Source organism: Anabrus simplex, chromosome 1, assembly GCF_040414725.1.
Source record: "Anabrus simplex isolate iqAnaSimp1 chromosome 1, ASM4041472v1, whole genome shotgun sequence".
NCBI lineage: Eukaryota > Metazoa > Arthropoda > Insecta > Orthoptera > Tettigoniidae > Anabrus > Anabrus simplex.
In genome coordinates, this window is record NC_090265.1 from 702386576 (window position 1) to 702411020 (window position 24445).

General features: G+C 39.0%; 1 protein-coding gene across 7 annotated transcripts in view; it reads right to left on the reverse strand.

Annotated features, from left to right (window-relative positions):
• The window catches only part of LOC136857361 (uncharacterized), a 169166-nt gene that overhangs the window by 82669 nt on the left and 62052 nt on the right, over positions 1-24445 (reverse strand). For 6 of the 7 annotated variants that reach the window (XM_067135977.2, XM_067135976.2, XM_067135981.2 and 3 more), the window contains one exon: positions 13826-14002. The exons of the other annotated variant lie outside the window; for it this stretch is intronic. In XM_067135977.2, the coding sequence (XP_066992078.2) occupies positions 13826-14002 (177 nt within the window). The remainder of the gene's footprint in view (positions 1-13825; positions 14003-24445) is intronic. 7 annotated transcript variants of the gene reach the window in all.

The following is a 24445-nucleotide window of genomic DNA, read 5'->3' on the forward strand; positions in this document are numbered from 1 at the left end:
CTATTTAGTGTTCGACTTGTGCTTCCAAACGCTCCAGGATGGCAAGTGATAGAATTTTGTAAGTCACGGGTAGCAAAGATATTCCTCTGTAGTTGTTGATGTTCTTCATGCTGCCTTTTTTGTGTAATGGATGGATCAAAGCTATTTTCCAATCTTCGGGTAGGGTCTCCTTGTTCCAAATTTCTTCTATTTGCTTTTGCAAGATATCAAGTGATTCCTCTGGGGCATATTTCCATAGTTCTGCTACTACTGAGTCTTCCCCTGGCGCTTTGTTATTTTTGAGACGGGCAATGTGGCGCTTGATTTCATCTCTGTCGGGTGGTCTGGAATCTGGGTACCTGAGTAAGGGCTCCTTGGTCTCAATGGCGCTTTGCGGTTTAGAGCAATTAAGTAAATTCTTGAAGTAATCTGCCAGAATGCTGCAATTTTCTTCATTTGACGTCGCCAGTGTGCCGTCCTTTCGCTCAAAGCATAGAGATGGTGGTTTATGGCCAGTGAGTTTGCGTTTGAAGGCTCTGTAGTACTCTCTGCTTTCATTCTTCCTAAAGTTTTGTTCTATCTTTTCAATGAGAGATTTTTCGTATTTACGTTTCTCAGTTCTGAACACCCTAGCTGCTTGGGCACGTTGGGTTTTGTAGGTTTCCCAATCATTTTCTGATTTCGTAGAGTAGTACTGTTTCCACGCATTGAGTCTTTCTTGGAGGTCTGATTCACAGGTACTATTCCACCAGGCATGCTTTCTGCTTCTCTTGATTTCTGCAACGTCTTTGGCAGCCTCAACAAGGAGACTTTTGGCGTTTTTAAAGTCACAGTCATTTGGTCTAGCCTTCTCCTGGAACTCCTCGACCCTTTGCCGAAGTTTATCATTGTCGAAGCGTGTGATCTGTTTGGTTGTCTTCCTTGTGTTTGCGGGAATTGGTTTGAATTTGATACGAGACATATAATGATCTGAGGCCACATTGATGCCTTTCTTTACCTTGACATTCATAATCTCAGGGCTGTTTCTCCTGGAGATTGCAACATGATCAATTTGGAACTCTCCGAGAGCTTAGACGGGAGAACGCCAAGTCATTTGCTTTCTGGGTAGATGGCGAAAGTGGGTCGACATGACCTGCAGGTTGTGATTTTCGCAAATGGACACCAGTCTTTTGCCGTTGGGATTGGTTCTTTTGTGAGCAGGGTAATTTCCTATAACTTTCTTGTACTTCTGTTCACGACCTAGTTGGGCACTGAAGTCACCCAAAAGAAGCGTGACATGGTGTTTGGGGATTTTGTTTAATTTTTCATCCAGTAGGTCCCAGAAATTATCAACTTCGTCTGGATCAGACTTGTTCTTTTGTTTGTAGGAGCATGTGCGTTAACTAGGGTGTAGGTTTTGTTCGTGCATTTAATTGTGAGTAAAGACAATCTGTCATTCACAGGTTCGAAATTTGCAACCGATTTAAGGATCTTGGTTCTAACAGCAAACGCGGTTCCAAGCATCACAGCTCCATTGAGGATTCCTCTTTGCGCTTTGCTCTTGAAAAATCGATAGCCTTCGGATTCAAAAATCTCTTCATCTGGGTACCTTGTTTCCTGTAGGGCCATTATGAATATCTGATTTTTGTGAAGAGCTTTGGTGAGGGTTTTCAGCTTGCCAGTTTGTGTAAGTGAATTTATGTTGAAAGTTGCTAGACAGGTTTTAGATTCTGGCCTGAGTTTTTGACTCTTCGGGGTACACCGAGACGCTCCGACTCGTCTCTTGCATGATGTTGAGTCTCCCCCAGAATCCGAACAAGACTCGTGCGCCGTGGCGTTCACGACGAGGGATTTATCCGAAGATTTACCCCCTGGGGTATGTTTCTTGAAATGTTGTGCCATCATGCTTTTTGCCTTGACTTTGCTTTGGACGGTTACCCATCCTTTTACAACTAGGGTTGTTAGCCCTAGAAGTTGCCTCAAGATGTTTTCTGGGTTCTGGTCATTTACCAGTCTTCGCCGTAACCCTGGCAAGGGACCAGTTTTTTTTTCACGGTGGTATTTTATTTCCCTACTACCCTCTGACTCTGCTGGCGGCAGAGCCAGCGAGCTTCCCCAATTCCAATGGGACGCGCCCGATGGAGGTAACCGGTAAATCCCACACGGGTTTTTCATATTATTATTATTATTATTATTATTATTATCATCATCATCATCGTCATTGAATTCCTAATATGTTTTCATGTAATAAGGTACAAATTTCCATTGCACTGCTAAGATTTTTATTCAATTAATATGGGTAAATACCCAATATAACATAACCTCTGCAAATCATGTTTTTGGCCATCAAAAAAGGTTTTGCATCACCATGGTGCTGAGAGGTCCTGAACCTTTACATACAAATGGGATAGAGATTTACACAAACAACATTTCAGCTCTCTTTATTCCTCATGAAAACCACACATTGCAAATTGTACAATCATACAGCTAGCCTTTCTGAAGTTGTGGTCCAGATTGCAGGATACACCAGTACCTTTAATACCCAGTACCACATTCTCTTGTATTGATGCATGCCTGTATTCGTTGTGGCATACTATCCACTAGTTCATCAGGGCACTGTTGGTCCAGATCATCCCACTCCTCAATGGTGATTTGGCGTAGATCTCTCACATTGGTTGGTGGGTCATCTCGTCCAAAAAACAGCCCTTTTCAATGTATCCCAGGCATGTTTGGTACGGTTTATGCCTGGAGAACATGCTGGCCACTCTAGTTGAGCAATGCCCTTATCATGACGGAACTCATTCACAAGATCTGCGTGATGAGAGCGAGAATTGTCGTCCACGAAGACGAATGCCTCTCAGAGATGGTGCCGATATGATTGCACTATAGGTCAGAGGATGTCATTTCTGTATCGTATAGCCATTTCAGCACCTCCCATGACCGTCAGTGGTGTACGTCGGCCCCACATGATGCCACCCCAAAACATAAGGGAACTACCATCTTAGACAGTGTGTCTAAAACGTCCAGCCTGCCAGACTGCCTCCAAACACGTCTCAGGCGATTGGTTGAAGGCAAATGCGACACTCATCTGTGAAGAGAACGTTGTGCCAATTCTGACAGGTCCATTCAGCATGTTGTTGGGCCCATTTGTACCATGCTGCATGGTGTCTAGGTTGCAAAGGTGGACCTCGCCATGGACGTCGGGAGTGAAGTTGCGGATCATGCAGCCTATTGCGTACAGCAACATTCAGCAAGGTGGCATTGCTTTCAGGGTTCCTTCGAGCTGAAATTTGTAAGTAGCGGTCAACCACTGCAGTCGTGACCCTTGGGCAGCCTGAGCGAGGCATGTTATCGACAGTTCCTGTATCTCTGTACCTCCTCCCTGTCCGAACAACATCGCTTTGGTTCACTCGGAGACGTCTGGAAAATATATATATAATAAATATACAGTAAAACCTTGTTAATTCAAAGTCATTGGGACTAAAAAATCGGACTCCGAATTACGTGATTTTGAATTAATCGCCAATTTGCAATTCAGAAGTACCAACCCTTGCCGCGTTACAAAATATTCTAAGGCCTGTTGCTGCATGCAGTTAACCTTGATTCACAGTTTATACCTTTCAAATGCCATGAAAAAAGAACTATTTCCAAAAATGTATCCAAGAAGGCGCATTTACAGTATTCAAATAATGCACGTGGATATGTCACTGGCAAACATAACCTCACGCAATGAAAGAAAGAAAGAAAGAAAGAAAGAAAAAAAAAAAAAAAAAAGCACGATTCAAAGACGAGGAGAAACCATGCTGGCTCCCATGTTCAAGTGCTTTATTCATTGGATTACTACTATCCTGTATGCATTTTAGATGCCTTGTATTCACATAGAAAGTACCCGATGCCCTTAAAATCAAACTTTCCTATGACTCTACTCTTGTACGATTTCCCGCCATGGCACTTCTCTCGTACTTCAGAAATGTAAACACTTGCCACGTCACAAAGTATTCTAAGACCCATTAATACATGCAATCACTTGTATTCACAGTTTAAACCTTTCAAATGCCATGGAAAAAACTACAGTTGAACCTGCTTTATACGTAACTCTGTTCTACGTAATTCGTATTTGTACGCAATTTCCTTAAGGTCCCGGCAAAATGTAATTTAAAAGCGTGTTAATTAAACCTTATTTATACGTAATCCGTTTATACGTAATTCGCTGTTATACGTATTAAGTGCCTGTGAAATACAACTGAGTTTTGCATAATTGTAATCAGAATGTGCTTTTTAAACAGAAACTACTGTATTTACGAAGTTTCCTCTTTGTCGGCGTTGGCGGAAGTAGAGCGATCGGGTTTCGGAGATGAAACATAACACAGAGTTTCACCGAGTGACATTGTTGACCCTTACTTGCGACTTAACACAGGCGAGTCCCCTTCGCTCATCCTCTACCTTCGTCGTTTTTGACACGCCGCCAAAGATTAATGTACATTGTAAACAAAATGGGCGGTTTCGGTGCGGAAACAAAAGAAAATACAGTAAATTTGTTTGAATATGAGAATTTCTTACGTGGGAACAACGGAGAAGTAAAATGTCCACTATGCCGGTACCTGGTGTTTACTGTTGAACAGTAGTTTTGTTATTCAGTTGCTTTTGAATACCTATGGAGAACAGGAAGAGCAAAATTTAAACGAGAAGTGAACGCTAATCCACACAAAACAAAAATGGAAATCGCTTCAGACTTAGGGATTACTTATACCATGCTATGTACAGTCATCAGTAAAGGAAACGCCATTTTGGAGGAGTTCTTAAATCTGGGTTCAAAACAGCAAAGCGCACCCGTCAGCAAGAAGGATGGTACGTAGATTTGGAGAAAGCACTTTTCTCATGGTTCCAGCAAAAGCGGGCTGCAGCTCTACCAATTAGTGGGGACATGCTGAAGGCAAAGGCGATAGATTTAGCTAAAATGATGAGTATCACTGCTGCTTTCAAGGCTTAATCAAGATGGTTGCAAGGATTTAAAGATCGTCATGGAATCACAGAGAACAATTTGCGGTGACTCAAAATCTGCAGAAGACGTCACAGTACAACACTGGAAAGAAGAGGTTCTGCTGGGTATCGTAAGCGATTATCAGCCTCCAAACATCTAAAACTGTGATGAGACCGGCCTATTCTTTAATCTCCTTCCTAATAAAACATTAGCTGAAAAAGGTGACTCATGCCATGTAGGGAAGAAAAGTAAAATTCGTGTAACAGTACTTCTCGCCACCAATGCAGATGGATCTGACAAACTTCCTCCACTTTTGATAGGAAAATCGAAGAATCCAGGTGTTTTAAGGGTGCGAAAACAAAACCTAAAGAATATGAATCCAATGGAACAGTGGTTGAAAAAACTGGGCATTAAAATGAAAGAGAAACAGAAGAAGATCCTTCTACATATGGATCGATGTGCAGCACATCCACCTCAAATCGTTCAGGAGAATGTCCGAATGGAATTTTTCCCTCCTAACTGTACCAATGTTCTACAACCTCTTGATTTGGGCATCATTGCAAATTTCAAAGTGCATTATAGAAAAATGCTGGTTCAACATTTAATAACACTGAGTGATGCAGGAAATGAACCTCTCTCCATTAATTTGCTACAAGCCATGGACTTTATTTTGGCTGCCTGGAAGCAGGTGTCATCCTCCACAATCAGCAACTGTTTCTACAAAGCTGGTGTCTTACCAGAAGAGGTTGCCTCTAATGATGGTTATGGGGACGAAGTTTTTTCTGGCAATGAGCTAACGCTACCGGAGGGTGTAGAATTCAATACTTTTGTGCATTTCGATGACAATCTGGCTGTATGTGGTGAACTACCGGATGAAGAGATTATTGCTGATGTATGCCAACAACGCGGCGGTGATGGACCAGCTACAAGCAATAGTGACATTGGAGATGGAGATAACGACTTCAATCTTGACACCTGAACTGAGTGAAGTGTTAAGTGCAATCGAAGTGTGTAGGCGTTACATCAGTGCGAAAAGTTGTAGCGAAAATGCCTTGAATTCATTACCACGTTCGCTAAAGGAGATTTATACTCTTAATGCAAGAAAAGTGAAACAAGTCAAACTATCTGATTTCTTTAAGGCTGGGCCAAGTTCAAAATAATACTTTCTGTCATAATGTATTTATTATTTGCAAGCATTTACACATATAGGTATATTCCATTGGTTTCGCACTAAATATGTGATGTATTACGTAAGTCTGATTTCTAAGTAATTCTGAGTTACAAGTAGTTTTTTCACTTCCCCTTGATATACGTATACGTCAGGTTCAACTGTATTTCCGAAATGTATCCAACAAGGTGCATTTACAATGTTCAAATAATGCATTTGGATAAATCACTGACAAACATAACCTCACATAACGAAAGAAAAAAAATCATACGATTCAAACACGAGGATAAATTATGCTGGTTCCCCTGTGCAAATGCATAATTTTTTGGATTTCTGTACTGTTTGCATTTTTAGATGCTGTGTACTGGCATGGAAAGTGCCCGACACCCTTAAAACATTGTTGCTTATCGAACTTTCCTATGACGAGGGGATAAAGTTCCTCGCTTCCATGTGCATTGCAACACAATACAGTAACCCCCATCTCCCACCCTTGTACGATTCCCCGGCTGGCACTTTCTCCTTTAGAACCATAAGACCGTTTGAGCTCGCATTAAAATAAAGCCATGCAGTTTCGTCGGCAATGACAATATTGTTCGGTGCCTTCCTATTTATAATATGAGCCACGTTTTTCGTCAACTGTCGGCATCGCCAGTGTTCGCGGATCCTGTTTTTCCGTACACTGCCTGTTGCGTGATATTACGGCGTTCCTTAAAAGGTTGAATACAAAAGAATTCCAATTTCATTCAACTTAGCAATCATGAAGCGCACTGTAGACCCACCGAAGTGAGTGTAAGTGCACAAAACTACCCATCCACGTTCCGGAACACGCGTACTATTATGACGCGATAAATTTCGAGTTGAAATTACTCTGTAACATACTGTTGTTTTAAAATGTAAAGGCAGTTTCGAATTAAAAGTCTGAATTTCGAATTAAACAATTTAAATAACATGCAAAACTGTATCTCATGTTTCCGGGAACGTGGGCTTCTTCGAATTAGGTGGGATTTTGAATTAACCGATTTCGAATTATCGAGGTTCTACTGTATATAGAAAATAAGAACTTAGTACGAACACATTAAGATAAGCACTGACAGGTCAGTGTGTTTATCCAGCTGTTTATCTTACACATCCCATATCAACACTGAAGATCTGTCAACTTGGCTTCTCAGTGATGAAGCTGAGAGGCAGGAACTAGCTTGTCGGAGGTAGAAAAGAAATGGAAGTACAAGATCTGGGTTTGAAGAGCGTAGTGTCTGAAGGTACGGAATTGCCCTTGTTGTTTTCATGTTTGTTATTATCTCTTCTTTCCACACAGACATATCAGTGTGTTTATCCCAGAATGTGTTCGTGTTTAAGTTTCCATATTTCTACATACGCTTTTACTTTTAGATAACATTGTTCTCATCATTTGAAATTTAATCTGTATGTAAACTGAACAATGGAATTATCATAGGTATTCACTTGCAGGCATATATAAAAATGTCTTCTGAGTGTATCAAGGTCACAATCATGGATTCTTAGATAGCTGAAGAAACCAATTCTAGAACTGCAAGCTCTGCTGCTAAGCTGTCACATCAAAACTGTGAAAATTCCTTGCTGTTGTAGAACCTGCTGGTCATTTATTCTCTGACTTTCTTGCTTTTCTACAATCTCTTTTATCAGACTCTTCCTTCATCACTGTTGTTCAGAACGTTGTAGGCCCTCGTCGACAGTATATCAGACATTACATCCTTCCAGTTGCCAAAGCCCTTTTATTTCATGAATACCAAAATATGGAAAACCTTAAGAACTATACTGAACTATAAATAAACAATGTCTCCTTTAACATTGGTAAAAAGAAAAAAAACCCCTTCTGATTCCTCCGTTCCTTTTCTTAGTGTTTGAGAAGTACATCAACAGTATCACTCCACTCGGATTGTTCGGTCGACAGAACCTCTTCCTCATTTACATTCACCTATCTTATTTTTGCTATACTGCATCCTTGACTTATGCCTGTTGTACACCATTGAATTTTTCTTTCAGTTCAATACTTCACAAGAAAAATTGTCAGATCTTGTCGAAGATTGTTCAACATTGCTTAAGTTTCAACAAGATTTGAAAAGATTTGGCAATGTTTAATAGCATTTTGTTAACATGGAGGAAAAGCAAACAGATGTTTTGCTTCTTAGACTATCAGTGGGATATATTCTTAAAAGGAAGAGAAATTCTCGACAAACAATCATTTTCATAAGGAAAATATGAATGTGGTTTTCTTCAACATAATTTTTGCAATGTACACACATCAAAAAAAGTGTTGCATCACCTCGGTTCCAAGATCGCCGGAACACTGTTGCTGAATGTTTATATTGCTTCTAGAACACAGTCCCTTTGACTGTTCCTAGATGTCACTAAAGCTGCCCAAAGATCTAAACAACCATTCATGAGCAGGGCCTGTTAAGACAGTGTGTGTATGACAGCTGATCAGTTCCAGTCATTTCACCAGGAAGGAGGTACACTGCTCGTGTCGTCTGTTGTTCTGCCATGCCTAGAAGGTCAATACCGCAGTTTGATCATATCCGCATTGTTACGTTGTGTCAGGAGGAGTAGAAAATTTAATACAAAAGTTGCATACTGTAAAACAGAGAAAAGTAAAGATATCAAAAACTTTGAGGTATCACATAATCCAAAATACTTCAAGTTTCAAAGGAAGAATTAAATACCGAAGTCTTTGGTTTGCGTGATCTTTATCTCAAACAAGCCAAAATACCTTCATCTGTCCATCATTACCTGACAAGACAGTGCTGTCATCTTATTCTGTGTGAAGTTAATTTTCTACAAGAAAGTCAAGATACCGGTAACCAAAATTCTATTTATTAATAGATAATCTTCAGTCCCTTATTTAGTTTTATCATTATAGAACACTTCTCTGGGGAAACAAATCGTTGAACACAATTGGTGCAGGTTTGCTTCCTGTTAAAAGATAAATTTATTTCTTCAGCTCAGAATGAGTACTAGGAACAAACAACACAACTTTCCATCAAGTACCTTAGGAATATGTTAAATTATACATCATTTTCAGAGTAAATTCAGAAACATTTACTGCATAAATGCAACCAGATGTTAAGTGGAAGAGTCCATTCGGCTGCCTCATCCCCCATTCATCTGTCCAGCTATGCAAATATTACATTCTCACTGCTGCATGATACTAAACATCATCATGGTTTAGCTTTCTGCTAATCATATTAATTCACTCATTACTCAAATGCACTATGATGCATTCAAATCATGAGGGGTGCAGAATATACTCCTAAACCAACATTTCCCTAGAACATAATTTTACTTTAAAATTCCCAAAATAAATGAAGAGTTCTATTATTTTTTTTTTTTTTAAAGAAGAGGGGTGTAATTAAGTACAATTATTCTTTATTTAAAAATGGAATACTCAGTAAATACACCTTTAATGATTTCCAAGGAAGGACAGAGATCTTATATCCTCATGGAGTTCATCATTGACTTTGATGTCCTGGAAATTCTTAAATCAGAGAAACAAATCTCCTGTAGTCCAATTTTCCTCCTTTCTAACGACAATTTCTGATGTTCAAAAGCACTGTGCACTTCTAGTATAGCTGATATAGCACCATAACATTTCTGCATGTAGTTGAAATAGACTTTCAGCGAATTAGGTAGTGTCGAGTACGTGTAGTACCTGTCAAAGAGATGTTAGGCACAGCACAAATGAGAACTGGACATGAGTAGGTACTGAAACTACAACCTTCAGATTCTGTGTCCGACGCTCTCCCAATTGAGCTACTGTGGCTGTGGCAATTCTAGTTGTTGGCAGGGATCAGTGTCTCATTGAAGAGTTAGCAAATTATTATTCTCAAACTGAGTATTTAGATAACGTTTTCTGTAATTTAATTTTGAAAACATTAGATATCCGTGTGTTTCAGCAATTCTGCAACAACAAGAGCTTTCTTCCAAGACACTAACACCGATTTTATCCAAACTGGCACTAATTTGCAGTTGGCATTAAAATAATCTTTCTGTGAAGGAAGTTTCTCCAGGACTACTTTGATTTCTCCTACATCTAGTTTGCACAGTCGAACATATTCTTGCTAGGGGCTTTACGTCTCACCGACACGGATAGGTCTTATGGCGACGATGGGATAGGAAAGGCGTAGGAGTTGGAAGGAAGCGGCTGTAGCCTTAATTAAGGTACAGCCCCAGCATTTGCCTGGTGTGACGAACATATTCTGCACCCCTGCATTACACCACCACAACAACAACAAAAAAGAAAATAAAATTAAAAAGTCAAAGCAAATTAGAAAATCAGTATAATTAAATTAATGCGAAGAAAAATTAGTGGTTGCGCAAACCTGCAACAAGGCCAAAAGCCACCCCGAACATTGCTAAAGAACAGAGGCTAATCTCTTTTCCAGGAAATTAGCAAACTCAACTAATATTCGGAGAGTCAAGTCAACAGATCACATCTCTCTGAATGAGGAGGCCAGTTCTTATCATCGGCCAACAATGCAGGCGTACCAGAAATGGATCACCCATCCAAGTTCCAACCACGCCCGGTGAAGTTCAACTGCGGAGATCTTACGGGATCCGGTGTCTCCAGTTGGCTAGGCCATCAGCTATTGAACATAACAGGGAATAAATCAATAGCATAATATTACTGTAAAACATCTCCAGTCACAGAGTAAAGAGTACTCTGATCCTAGCACAAGACATTACACCGAAAGAAAAAACATCATATCATGTCAATACTCAACTGGGAAGTTGTCTCTTACCATAAATGCTTTTGTTCTTCAAATATTTTAAACACTTACCATAAACAACAATATGGAAAGGACCATGAAGCATCATCTCTCATAGCACTTAATTTTCCTACGTACATTGATCTGTCAGTTTCATGACAAAATCTCCCTTTTTTTAAAACATTTAAGGCAGGATAATGATGTGAGGTACAGTAGTTGTTCGGGGGTTTCAGTACAATTTCTCAAAACTTCTGTAAGCTCATACATCCACATTAAGATAGCATATTTATCACCATCTAAACGTTATGCAATGCCATACATCTAAGTTGGCACACAGAATCATCTTAAAACTGTGGAGAGGCATAGGCAGAAAGTAAAAGGGAGCCAATTTTGTTTTGAATGCTGAGGTAAGAAAGCTAATAGGAGCAAAATATATATGTATAGGAAACAGATAGGAAAGCAGCGACTTACCATGTAAGCATGCATAGATAGAATACATATAAAAGAATTCCAAAAGCCCAAAATTTTAGATGGCAAGCTTCGTTCAGTGGAGGAGAGAATAAGGAAGACTGACCACCAGATTTCTCGAGCCATGAAATCTGTGCCTAGACTCCCCAAATAACCAAACCCAGTTTCCAAAAAGCCTCTCAGTCAAATTCAGGCACCCAATAACTTCAAAAAGCATTCTCATTCCTTCCAAACCACACCAATCCCAACCCCTTTTGGCTCTTTTCCCTGTGAACACAATTTCTCTTGACCTGCAATCTACAGGGACCCAGGGCTTTTTTCCTGACAGTGCGCAATGATATGCAGTACCGGTACCTTTCTTTTCCCTCAAGTTTCTTTTAAAAAAGAACTGCATTTTATTCACACAGAAATTTATGCTAAATATTCCAGCTGACGGTACTGTGTTCACGAATTGAATTTTTTGTTTTGATTCTCGCAAATTTGTAGCATGCTTACACATTTTATAAGCTTTATAGATTGATACTGTAGACGGAAACAGGAAGTTGTGCTCACTTGTGATCGTTTCCAGTCTCAGATTATCAGTTCTATAACCGCTCTGCAACTTGCAGGTAGGTGTTAACGCGAGTTTTGAATTGATCTGCTGTATATTAAATCAGTACAATCATAGTTCAAAATGAGTAAAATAAGTACAGGTAGTTACTTTATGATGACGAGTAAAATAAAGAAGGCTGAAGAAGTAGAAATAGACAAATCTACTTCTGATCGCATCAAACTCAAAACTATGAAAAAATACACATGATGAAGAGGATCGGAAGCAGATTCCGATAATGACAGGCCAAAACGTTGGGGACACTTTCTCCAAAAGTGGCATCTGCGAGAGAAAGAAGTGGATGGGGTAACTAAGAGGTTATATCAAAGTGTATGTTTCAAGCATGTACATGGCGATTACCAGTACCTTTCCTCCCAGAATAGACAACTGCATATACAAAACATCACTTTCACTAGTAGCAAAAGCAACAATTCTTACCTCATACAAGTTTGTCATGACCACTTCCTCCAACATCATCTACTGGCTTCAATGCAGACTCTGGCCAGCTTTCTACACTGGCTTAACCACCAAAACTCTAGCCACAGATATACAGCCACTCCAATAAGTGCAAAACCCATAAAATGGATCTTCCTGTCCTCATTCACACACAGCTCCATAGAATTGTACCGGTATTATGATTGTTTTGCAGCTGAAGTTCTTAAACATTTACCCCAAACTTCCCACCCTCTTGGCCTCAGAGATTCTGAAGTTGGACATTAACTGGTGCTTAGGTAGGTAATAAATTCCATATTATTCCATATATATTCTGTATTGGAAAAAAAAAAAAAACAAGAGCTAAAAGGTTTTCACGAATTCAATATTCATTTATTGTAACATAGTCCGGCTCCATGGCTAAATGATTAGCGTGCTGGCCATTGGGTTTGATTCCCGGCAGGGTTGGGAATTTTGACCATAATGGGTTAATTTCATTGGCACGGGGGCTGGGTGTATGTGTCGTTTTCATCATCACGATGCACAGGTCGCCTACGGGAGTCAAATTAAAAGACCTGCATCTGACGAGCCGAACTTGTCCTCGGACTTCCCAGCACTAAAAGCCATATGCCATTTATTATTTATTGTAACCTAAAATAAAAAAGGTTACATATATTTGAAACTAGTTTTGGTCTTGCTAGAGACCATCATCAGTCAAAATCATTTTGACTTTCAAGCCAACAAGGCAAAGAATAAAACATACTTAAGCAATCAGCCATGCCATTTCTGTCCTTTCCAAATTACCCAAGTCAACTGTTGTGGACCCAAGTGGACCCTGCACCTGTGCAGAATATACACTGGGACACAGAAGACTGGCAGGGACCTGATTACGAAATGGAATGGGGAGGGCTCAACCATAACAAAACCACAGACAGGTAGACAACACGTTTTGACTGATAGGGACCATCTAACATTGAAAAAGATGGAACAGGAAAATGCACGATACTGTGACGTACCATCATCATTGAAATCCGCAGTGCCACTAATTGTGCAGCTAGCACAGCAGATGCAGTCCACAGGACATTGCAGGTGATGATGTTGAAGAACATGACTACATTAACAAAACATAAACAAAGCTACATGAACATAAATTTGACATTGGCATAAGGCTGAACAACTTGAAAGGGACTATGGAGAAAAAAACACTTTCAAATAAACTGTACATAAATTTTACTCATATAAAATATACATTCCCTGAACAAAAAAAACATAAAACAAAAAAAAATGCATTGTCTTTTGAACAATCCTTGCATTTATGAAGGAAAGAAAGAAAGAAAGAAAGAAAGAAAGAAAGAAAACTTGCTGTAATTCCTCCACAGGCATTAGCATTATAATAGAAGTATTAAAGAATTTTATAATGACATTCTTTTAAGACATAATAAGAACCTTAAAGGAAATGAACATTTGTTGAATAAACAGTCATCTACCTGAAAGGTGGAGTGCCAGTATGCTCAAACTCGTGCGCTCTTAGCCGGTCATATTTTGAGAAGCTCTTTTCACATTTTAAACATGGGTAAGCAAGTTTTTTTACATGTTTCTTAACAATGTGTTTTTGTACACCCTGAATGTACACGTATTCCTTGGTACAGTCTTTTTCTGGACACCTGAAAAAAAGAATTTTTGTTTTTTTTAGCTATATACACTTGAACTATGATGACTAGCCTATTAACATGGAATTTTTGATCGAGACAGTAGTTATTACAGTAGTAATCGATATTTACTTATTTGTTCTATTTTATTATCAAAGTTTATGTTTGTTAATTTGTTGGTTGCCAGTGCAAGTGAGAAGCGCTCAGTGTAGCTGTATCTTGTTCTTTAAGAAGAAAGAAAAAACGAAAGAAAGAAAGAAAGAAAGAAAGAAAGATGATGATGATGATGATCCTCGTTGTTTAAACGGGACTAACATCTAGGTCATTGGCCCTAATGGTACAAGGTGAAACAAAATGACATAATTAAAATTTTAAAATGTATCCAACTCACAAGAATTTAAAACAAACGATGGTTAAAAATGATTATGAGTTCAAAATAATCAGTGGATCTAATTTGCCATTCCTTATTTTCAGATAACATGATAGAAAATATGGATTACGTCAGAATAAGGCATTGCCTTGGAATGCAGTAATTATATTATTATTCAAATTAATATTTAAAAACACAGACTAAAACAGAGTCAACTGAATAAAACGAAGTAAACAATAACATAAAGACTAAGGGCCGATTCTACCACCTACGGGTAAAGTAGCGCATAACTTTCCCTCTGCGTAAAAGGATATTTCTGTTCGACCGCTCCCAGGTAGCGCTATCGGCAGCTTAAATTGTAGTTACCCGGTGCATGATATATCGGCCACTTCGAGGGCCCAATAAGACTTTACCTGCCAGGCAAGTTTGGAGAGCTGAACATTATTAGCTGTATTTGTGGTGACATACAGCTTAAATTAGCTTAGTATATTGATAAAAGCATGATACTGTAACAGTGATCGATATTGTATTGCAGGATTTTGTTGAGTTGCAACGGTCACACCAGCCTCTTGCATCGACAGCGTCAGGGAAACATTTTATACGCCAAGCTTTCGCAAAGAAACTCTACAAGGATATAAAATCAAAACCTATTTGGAAATCACCTCAAATGGGCTGTATGCCTCTTTTCATACGTTCTTTTGCTAATAATGTCTTTCATTGAAATGTTTTATCACAATATTATGTCTACTAGGAAAATGCTTTATATGTGTGCTACTTATAGAAAGATATGTTATGATTAATTCCAATCATCATTATAGTACCTAGTAAAGCATAGCATATAGGACTGTTGCCCAGGTAGCAGATTCCCTCTCAGTTGTTTACCTAGTCATCTCATAAATGATTACAAAGAAATTGGAAACTATTCCATTCCCGAATTCCTCTTCCTATGAATGGATATTTACCTTGATTAATTTTTTACATTTACATTATCTTCCAACTTTATCTTCATGAAGTTAAACATTAAAATGAAATGCATCACCAATAAAGGGAAGCACATGGAACTAAATGAGGTCGCAAAACTAGTTGCAAATAGAGGATCGTGGAGATAATCAATTCACAGAAGCCTGCAGAATGCTCAAAGGCAATAAGTACATAAGGAAGGGTGGGTGGGTGTGTGTGTGTGTACGGAAGTGCGTAAAAGAGAGTTAAGAACAACGGCAGGGAACTAAAATAAATTTTTTAATGTAAATTAGAAAGACAAAGTGAACCTGCATACCTTCTATTACGGAGTGAGCGACTTGACCAATATAGATTAAAATCATGAAAGCTTGACATAAATCGTTGTCCATAACTCTTAAAAACTCCCCTTATTAGGCTTTTTGGTGATAATCAGCAGATGCAAGCACAGAAAATTAAGACAATCGAAATGAGCTTCATACATCTAACGATAGATAGCACCTCACTTGAAAGCGAGAAGTCGCTGAAAATCAGTCTAGTCAACCCCGTATATCGATGTCTAGCTCCGGGTAGCTACCTAGCGCTTGTGCGGAAGTGGTTGCACACAAGCCAAAGTACCAGCTGATTTACACCCCCAGGTAGTTTACCTCCCGCGCAGCTGCCAGCCAGTTTACCAGCAGATGGTTGAACTGGCCCTAATAGGGAATAATATGTTTATATACGATAAAACAATATAATTAAATTAATGTAGTAATGGTCCACCATTCAATACTATAATATGCAATATTCTAAATTACATTAATTAGTGACTAGTTTTGGCCAGGGCTGGCCTTAATGTAAACCATCTAATAACTAAACAAATGTACATGCACACAATTGACATATAACAAATGAAACAAATATATACAAAGTGACATTAAAAACTGGGATGAAATTATGAGTAAATTTGAAAATAACTAGGTTCTAACATCCTGAGTATGCTCATCATCGAGACTCTTTCATGTATTAATATACACAGAACTGTTAGTTCTAATACTGCTAATCATTACTGATTCAATTGTAAACGGGAACTGGTAAATGTTGATCCCGTACTTCATCACCAAATCTGTTTGAGTGGTGTTAGCCATATGCAAGTCATTGGACACCGCTGTAAATAACCACTAGCTGACGGAGAACTGTTAGATGTTGTTTCATCATCAATCAAAGTAATAAAATGAGATGCTCTCGTGGTGCTTATTAAATCATGCTGAAATGTTGTTGGACATCGTCAAGACGGCACATGAAGATGTGTTAAAACAGATACATTGTGTCTGGTATAAAATTTGCAATTCATTGCGGTGTCCATCAAGTTAACCTGAATAAATTAGATAAAATTAAATTAATGAATTGAATGAGAGAATGTGTTAGATGGCATAGGTTATATGAGACTTACCTCTCAATACAGCATGTGGTGTGTGGCCTATTGTTGTGTGTGCTTCAGACTACCTGTTGTGAGATTCAAATAAAAAGGAAGGAGAGGGGGGGAAGAGGGGAGGAGAGGAATTAAGGCGGAGCTGAAGGATGTGGGGAAAAAAAGGATGGCTGCTGAGGAAAGGTGCTGTGAATATTATGAAAAACTGAATTATGACTTGTTGGTTTGACGTTTCTGAAAGTGGGAATTAGAAGGTCAAAAAGGATATGTGGCTTTTCTGAAATTTCATTAAGATTATGATTTGGGTTGAAATATTGATCTTCGGTAATGTTCGGTAATGTTCGGTAATGTTAAGGAGGGGTCCTTTGTTGATGATTTTGAGAATTTCCGTATCTTGTTTTATGTCTGTCTAAAACTGCAGTGTGTTATAATTAAAAGATAGGACAAAATAACTGTGCTGAAATTCAAAATTGACAGTTTGTTTCTGTTGAGTCACCATCACAAATAGTTAAAAGGGGAACAAAAAACTTGAGATTGGATTCAACAACTATTTGTTTCGCTCTGTTTTTTTCATCTACGTACAATTCCCTGTCTGCATCAACCCTTGTTTGGAGCCATTTCTGATAAGTCTTCTTTTTACGTTTACAAGCTGCTCTCACTTCATCATTCCACCAAGATGTTCGCTTTTTCTCATCTTTACACACAGCTGTTCCTAGGCATTCCCTTTCTACTACAGCATCCCTGTATGCCACCCATTCTCTTTCTATATCATGAACCTGCTTTCTGTCCACTGTTTGGAACTTACCACTAATCATATCCATGTAATTCTGTCTAATTTCTTCGTCCTGCAGATTAACTATCCTTATTCGTTTGCAGACAGATTTCACTTTCTCTATCCTAGGCCTAGAGACACGTAGTTCACTATAGATCAGATAGTGGTCTGTATCATCGAAAAATCCCCGGAAAACACATACATTTCTAACAGATTTCCTGAATTCAAAGTCAGTTAAGGTATACCTAGTTTATTATGGAGCTGGTACCCCTACTACCATGTGTAGCGGTAAAGTCTTGTGCTTGAAGAATGTATTCGTAACTGATAAACCTATACCAGCACAGATGCTTCCCATTCCTATTATCTTCCATATCTTCCCCACATTTACCAATCACCCTTTCATATCCTTCAGTTCTATTTCTAACTTTTGCATTGAAATCACCCATTAGCACTACCCTATCCTTGCTGTTGACCCTGACTACGATGTCACTCAATGCTTCATAAAACTTATCAACTTCATCCTCATCTGCACCCTCACATGATGAATACAATGAGACAATTCTCGCCCTGATTCCTCCAACTGCAAAATCTACCCACATCATTCTCTCATTTACGTGCCTAACAGAAACTATGTTGCGTGCAACACCTGATGAACAGCCCTACCCTACACTCTGCCCTTCCCTTTTTAACACCTGTTAAGTACACTTTATAATCTCATATCTCTTCCTAGTTATCTCCCCTTACCTAAATATTATTTACTCCTAGCAGATCCAGATGCATTCTCTTTGCTGACTCGGCCAGTTCTACTTCCTTTTTATTCCATAAGCCCCATTAATATTGACAGCTCCCCATCGAATTCCATTTAGGTCGCCTAGTTGTTTCCACGGAGTCGCTCGCCTCGCAAATGGGAGTGGGACTCCGTTACTCCCATAGGTCCGAGGCTTGCTTAAAATGTTCATGAAGCAGGATACTATCCTATTTACACATAGTCCAAGTGAGGATCTCTCCTCTAAGAAAGAAAGAATTAATTAATTAATTAATTACTTGTGAAATCTACACATATAATAAAACTAAGTGGGAGAAATTTTTTTGTTCTTTTTATACTATTTGCTTAACGTCGCACTAACACATCGAAGGCTGTCGGCGACAGACGTATAGGGAAGGGCTAGGATCGGGAAGGTAGTGGCCATGGCCTTAATTAAGGTACAGCCTGGTGTGAAAATAGGAAACCACGGAAAACCATCTTCAGGGCTGCCGATACCATAGCATAACAGTTAGCGCTATTAGTTGCTGTCCTTAAAGGCCTGGGTTTGATTCACAGAGTATGCTGGAAATTTTAACCTCAGAGCGTGGAATTCAATATTTTAAACAGTCAAAGATATACTAGACAGCTGTATAGCATTAAGTGAAGTGCAAACAGTGACGGTTGTGACATCTAGCATGTAGGTGTGTGAGGCTCATACCTGTCTATGCAACAGTTGAGAGAAATGAGTCTTCAATCATTGGAAATATTTGTTGAAATAATTTAACATTCTTCTTCTTCTGTGCGAATGGGTCACTTAGGACTACGTGGAATCAACGTTTATTGAGCTTTCCTCCTTGCCCAATAGTTCATTTTCATCCAGTGTTGTGATTTCTGTTCTTCCGACCAAGTACGTCGTGTTGGTTTCTTCTCGTCTTCCTCAAATCCTCTTGTGTGAACAATTTTTCTGATTATATTCCTATCCTGCAGATTTGGTGATCCAAATTCAGTGAGGTCTTTCTCTACTTAGTTATACCATTTTGATCTTGTATGTTTGATTTGCAAAAATCTGTGTATCTGTTGTTATTCATTCTGTAAGTTAAGATATTTTGAAATATATTTCCGAGTTGCATTTGGGGTAATGCACTCCCTTTTTAACTCTTGGCCCTAAGATTTTCCTTTCTTTAATCTGTAAGTGATCCTTTAAATTTTTATGATGTAAATAAGCATTTCTGAAGCATAAAGAGCTTCAGGTTTGATCACTGTTAAGAAATGACGAATTGATGAGTTTTACTGTTCCAGGACAAACATTTTTTTTGTTATAAACATTCTTTGTGTATTGAAAAGTAATTTCCAATTTCTGAATTTTTTTTAAGCTACTGATTTATTTTCATTGCCACTTTCAGTGATCCATTCACCTAAGTACTTAAATTGAACAATCATAATATTAAGAATGGGAATTTAAAATATGGAATACCTCCTTCATAAACCTCCAAATGAGCATTATACTAGCCAGCCTTTTCACTATGTCTTAAAAATGAAAAGGAGAAATCATTTGAGGATCCATACAACTTCTGGGAGGAATAACTTAACTACTACCGGGCGAGTTGACCGTGCGGTTAGGAGCACGCAGCTGTGAGCTTGCATCCAGGAGATAGTGAGTTCGAATCCCACTGTCGGCAGCTCTGAAGATGGTTTTCCATGGTTTTCCATTTTCACACCAGGCAAATGCTGGGGCTGCACCTTAATTAAGGCCACGGCCGCTTCCTTCCCATTCCTAGGCCTTTCCTATCCCATTGTCATCATAAGACCTATCTGTGTCGGTGCGACGTAAAGCAAATAGCAAAAGGGGAAAAAAAAAAGCCTGTGTGTGTAATGTGTAGCTTTAGTAATTAATAAATCTTAGTGTAGAAGCTACCAATCCCGAATTTATTCATCTCTTACCCTGCCAACTTGTTACAATATTGGGATTAAGCGAATGAAATACAATGTTCCTTACAGGGAAGAAGTATTCAAGATTTCCTAAAGTCTCTTTCACAACTTTATGCATGAAGAAGTATCACAGTTACGTATTAAATATATTGGACTGGTACTCAGTCCTATGCTAATAATACACTGAAATAATTATCTCTAAAAAATAAAATAAAGCCGACTGAACTCAAACTGCGATAACCATTATGCTACAGGCTCACAACTTATCAACTGTGAAATTCATGGTACTACTTAACAATGTGGACCCTCAAATTTGAGTGCATTAAGAGTTCCAAATTTGTTAATATCAGTGGTTTTACGTCCCGCTAACAGCTCAGTATAGTATTTGATTGATTTGTTAATATATTTGTTGATATATCCTCAACCTAGATGCGAGGTCATGACTTTTTAAATACTTGCGGTCCTTATCAGTTCCCATGTCGTTATCTTGCTGGGTAATTTGTTCAGCATGTAACACTTCGAATATCACTGCAATGTAAAATTATTTAGTGACAGACACTGATAAATCATAAACAACAAGCCAGTGTGCCAAGAATCATACAAGAGCAATATGCTATTGGAGAGTTTGTCACACCAAGCCACGTAGGTAGCAGCACTATCAATTTCTCGCTGAAAACCACAAGCTATCCAGTATTGGTATACTAAAGTACAGTATTAATCGTTTACAACATTTTTGTTCGTCCCCTTAGATTCCCTATGCTCGCAATGTATTAAAATCCTCAAATTTACATTTGCGACACTTTATGCTTCCGCCATTTACGCCACTTCATGCTGTTCGAGACGGGAAAAAATCAAAGAAAAGTGGCGTAATCTATAATGTTTCGAGTAACCAAGGCATGATGAACAAACCAGACTGCACACACTTTACAACATACGGGCGAAACTAGCAGATTACGAATATCAGGGGAAGCTACGCAAACTGTATGACAACTCTGACAAGCGGGTTGCCTACTCGACAAATTCACGCAAAACGCATTACAATTCTGATGAGCGGGTTGCCAGCCCAACAAAATGATTTTTTATATATATTACAGAAAAATGATTACTCTAGGAAAGATAACCAGATTAAAATAATTAACTGTATTACACAATATTTTAACTACCCACTGGTAGGTACCCTTCTCGTTGTCAGTGAATGAGCAGAAAAACGAAGGCAGTGTAGTGTCACCAGTTAACTTACACTGGAACTTTCTTTTTTAGGTAAGTACTGTAATAGGATTAAAATAAAAATAAAGTTAATCATAAGCATTTGTGTAAAGTTTACATCTTTTTCCACATCATTTTCGCATATATATAGTAAGTTGTTTCCCGTGATTTACACTTTCCCTTGTTTACACTGGTATTCCCTGGGTCCTTTGAAAAGTGTAAAAGAGGGGTAATACTGTATTTGATAATGTTACCAACATACACAGTACTTAAAAAGCTCAACAAATGGCAGTAAACGACACTTTCAGGTCTGGCTGGCTAAATGGGAAATCCTCACAGTGCCGTTATCTTCGGTTATTACAAGTAGTGAAAAGTGATCATCTTTAGTCGTACGTGGATTGTGAGTTTCGAAGTCAGTGTTCAAGAAATAGTTTTGATTTTGGTCTGCACAATTGTAAATGAAAGAGTCGGAAGATGGAAATTCAATCAGCGAGTCTTCTGAGTCCAAGAGCAACTCAAGTGAATCAGAGAACGAAAGCTGATGAATGGGCCGACATGAGTAATTCAGATCCAGGACCTACGACTACCATTCTGACATATTACATAAATCAAGGACCAAATTTTATCCTCACATTTTCACATGCCAACCGAGCCTATAAAGTATTCTGCACTAATTTTTTTTAACCAAACTTTTTGACACATTTTGCCAGGAAACAGCAATTTAGGGAGACAAACAGAAACAACAGGCAAACACCTCCAAACAGAAGATGTAAAACCAAAAGATTAGTCACCTCCAACTCTTTCTGATGCAAGGTTTTTTTTTTTTTTGAGTGACCCTACACCATTTCTGCACTAATATGCTGTCAAGTTCAATAATTTCATAAGCACCTCTGTGATGGACTGCATTCAATAATAATAATAATAATAATAATAATAATAATAATAATAATAATAATAATAATAATAATACCTCCTCTGCGAACCATGTGACCTTGCCGCGGTGGGGAGGCTTGCGTGTCCCAATGATGCAGATAGCCGAGCCGCAGGTGCAACCATATCGGATGGGTATCTGTTGAGAGACCAGACTAACGAATGGTTCATCGAAAGGGGGGTAGCAGCCTTTCGGTAGTTGCAAGGGCGGCAGTCTAGATGATTGACTGATACGGCCTTGTAATAATACTCAGCATGGCTTAGCTGTGTTGATACTGCTACACGGCTGAAAGCAACGGGAAACTACAGCCATAACTAACTCCCGAGGACATGCAGCTCTCTCGGTATGAATGATGTACTGATGATGGCTTCCTCCCGGGTAAAATATTCCGGAGGTAAACTAGTCCCCCATTCGGATCTCCGGGTGGGGACTACACGAGAGGGGGCGATCATCAGGAAGATGGATACTGACATTCTGCGAGTCGGAGCGTGGAATGTTAGAAGTTTGAATCGTTGTGGTAGGTTAGAGAATCTGAAAAGGGAGATGGATAGGCTAAAGTTAGATGTAGTTGGTATAAGTACGTTGGCAGGAAGAACAAGATTTTTGGTCAGGCGACTACCGAATTATCAACACAAAATCAAACAGGGGAAATGCAGGAGTTGGTTTAATAATGAATAAGAAAATAGGACAGCGGGTAAGCTACTACGACCAGCATAGTGAAAGAATTATTGTCGTCAAGATAGACACCAAACCAATGCCCACCACAATAGTGCAGGTCTATATGCCTACTAGTTCAGCAGATGATGAAGAAATCGAAAGAATATATGAGGAGATAGAAGATTTAATACAATATGTAAAAGGTGACGAGAACCTAATTGTGATGGGAGACTGGAATGCAGTGGTAGACCAAGGAAGAGAAGGTAGTACAGTAGGAGAATTTGGATTGGGACAAAGGAACGAAAGAGGAATTCGGCTGGTTGAATTCTGCACTGATCATAATTTAGTCCTTGCCAATACTTGGTTCAAACACCACAAACGACGGCTGTATACGTGGACGAGACCTGGAGACACTGGAAGGTATCAAATAGACTTCATTATGATTAGGCAGAGATTCAGAAACCAGGTGTTGGATTGCAAAACTTTCCCAGGAGCAGACGTGGACTCTGACCACAACTTGTTGGTCATGAAATGCCATCTGAAGTTGAAGATGGGATCTAGACAAGTTGAAAGAAAAGAGTGTGAGGGATTGTTTCAAGGAACATGTTGCACAAGGACTAAATGAAAAGGCTGAAGGAAACACTATAGAGGAAGAGTGGAGTCTCATGAAAAATGAAGTCAGTAGGGTTGCTGAAGAAATGTTAGGAAGGAAGAAAAGATCAACTAAGAATCAGTGGATAACTCAGGAGATACTAGACCTAATTGATGAACGACGAAAATACAAGAATGCTAAAAATGAAGAGGGCAGAAAAGAATACAGGCGATTAAAGAATGAAGTGGATAGAAAGTGCAAGGTAGCTAAGGAAGAATGGCTGAAGGAGAAGTGCAAGGATGTTGAAGGCTGTATGGTCCTGGGAAAGGTAGATGCTGCATACAGGAAAATCAAGGAAACCTTTGGAGAAAGGAAATCTAGGTGTATGAATATTAAGAGCTCAGATGGAAAGCCACTTCTAGGGAAAGAAGACAAAGCAGACAGATGGCAGGAGCATATCCAACAGTTGTATGAAGGTAAAGATATAGATAATTTGGTTCTGGAACATGAAGAAGCTGTTGATGCTGATGAAATGGGAGACCCAATTTTGAGGTCAGAGTTTGTGACAGAGCTGTGAGTGACCTCAATAGGAACAAGGCACCTGGAATTGATGACATTCCCTCTGAATTACTGACTGCCTTAGGAGAAACCAGCATGGTAAGGTTATTTCATTTAGTGTGCAAGATGTATGAGACAGGAGAAGTCCCATCCGATTTTCGGAAGAATGTTGTTATACCTATTCCCAAGAAAGCCGGTGCTGACAGGTGTGAAAACTACCGCACCATTAGTTTAGTATCTCATGCCTGCAAAATTTTAACACGTATTATTTACAGAAGAATGGAAAAACAAGTTGAAGCTGAGTTGGGAGAAGATCAATTTGGCTTCAGA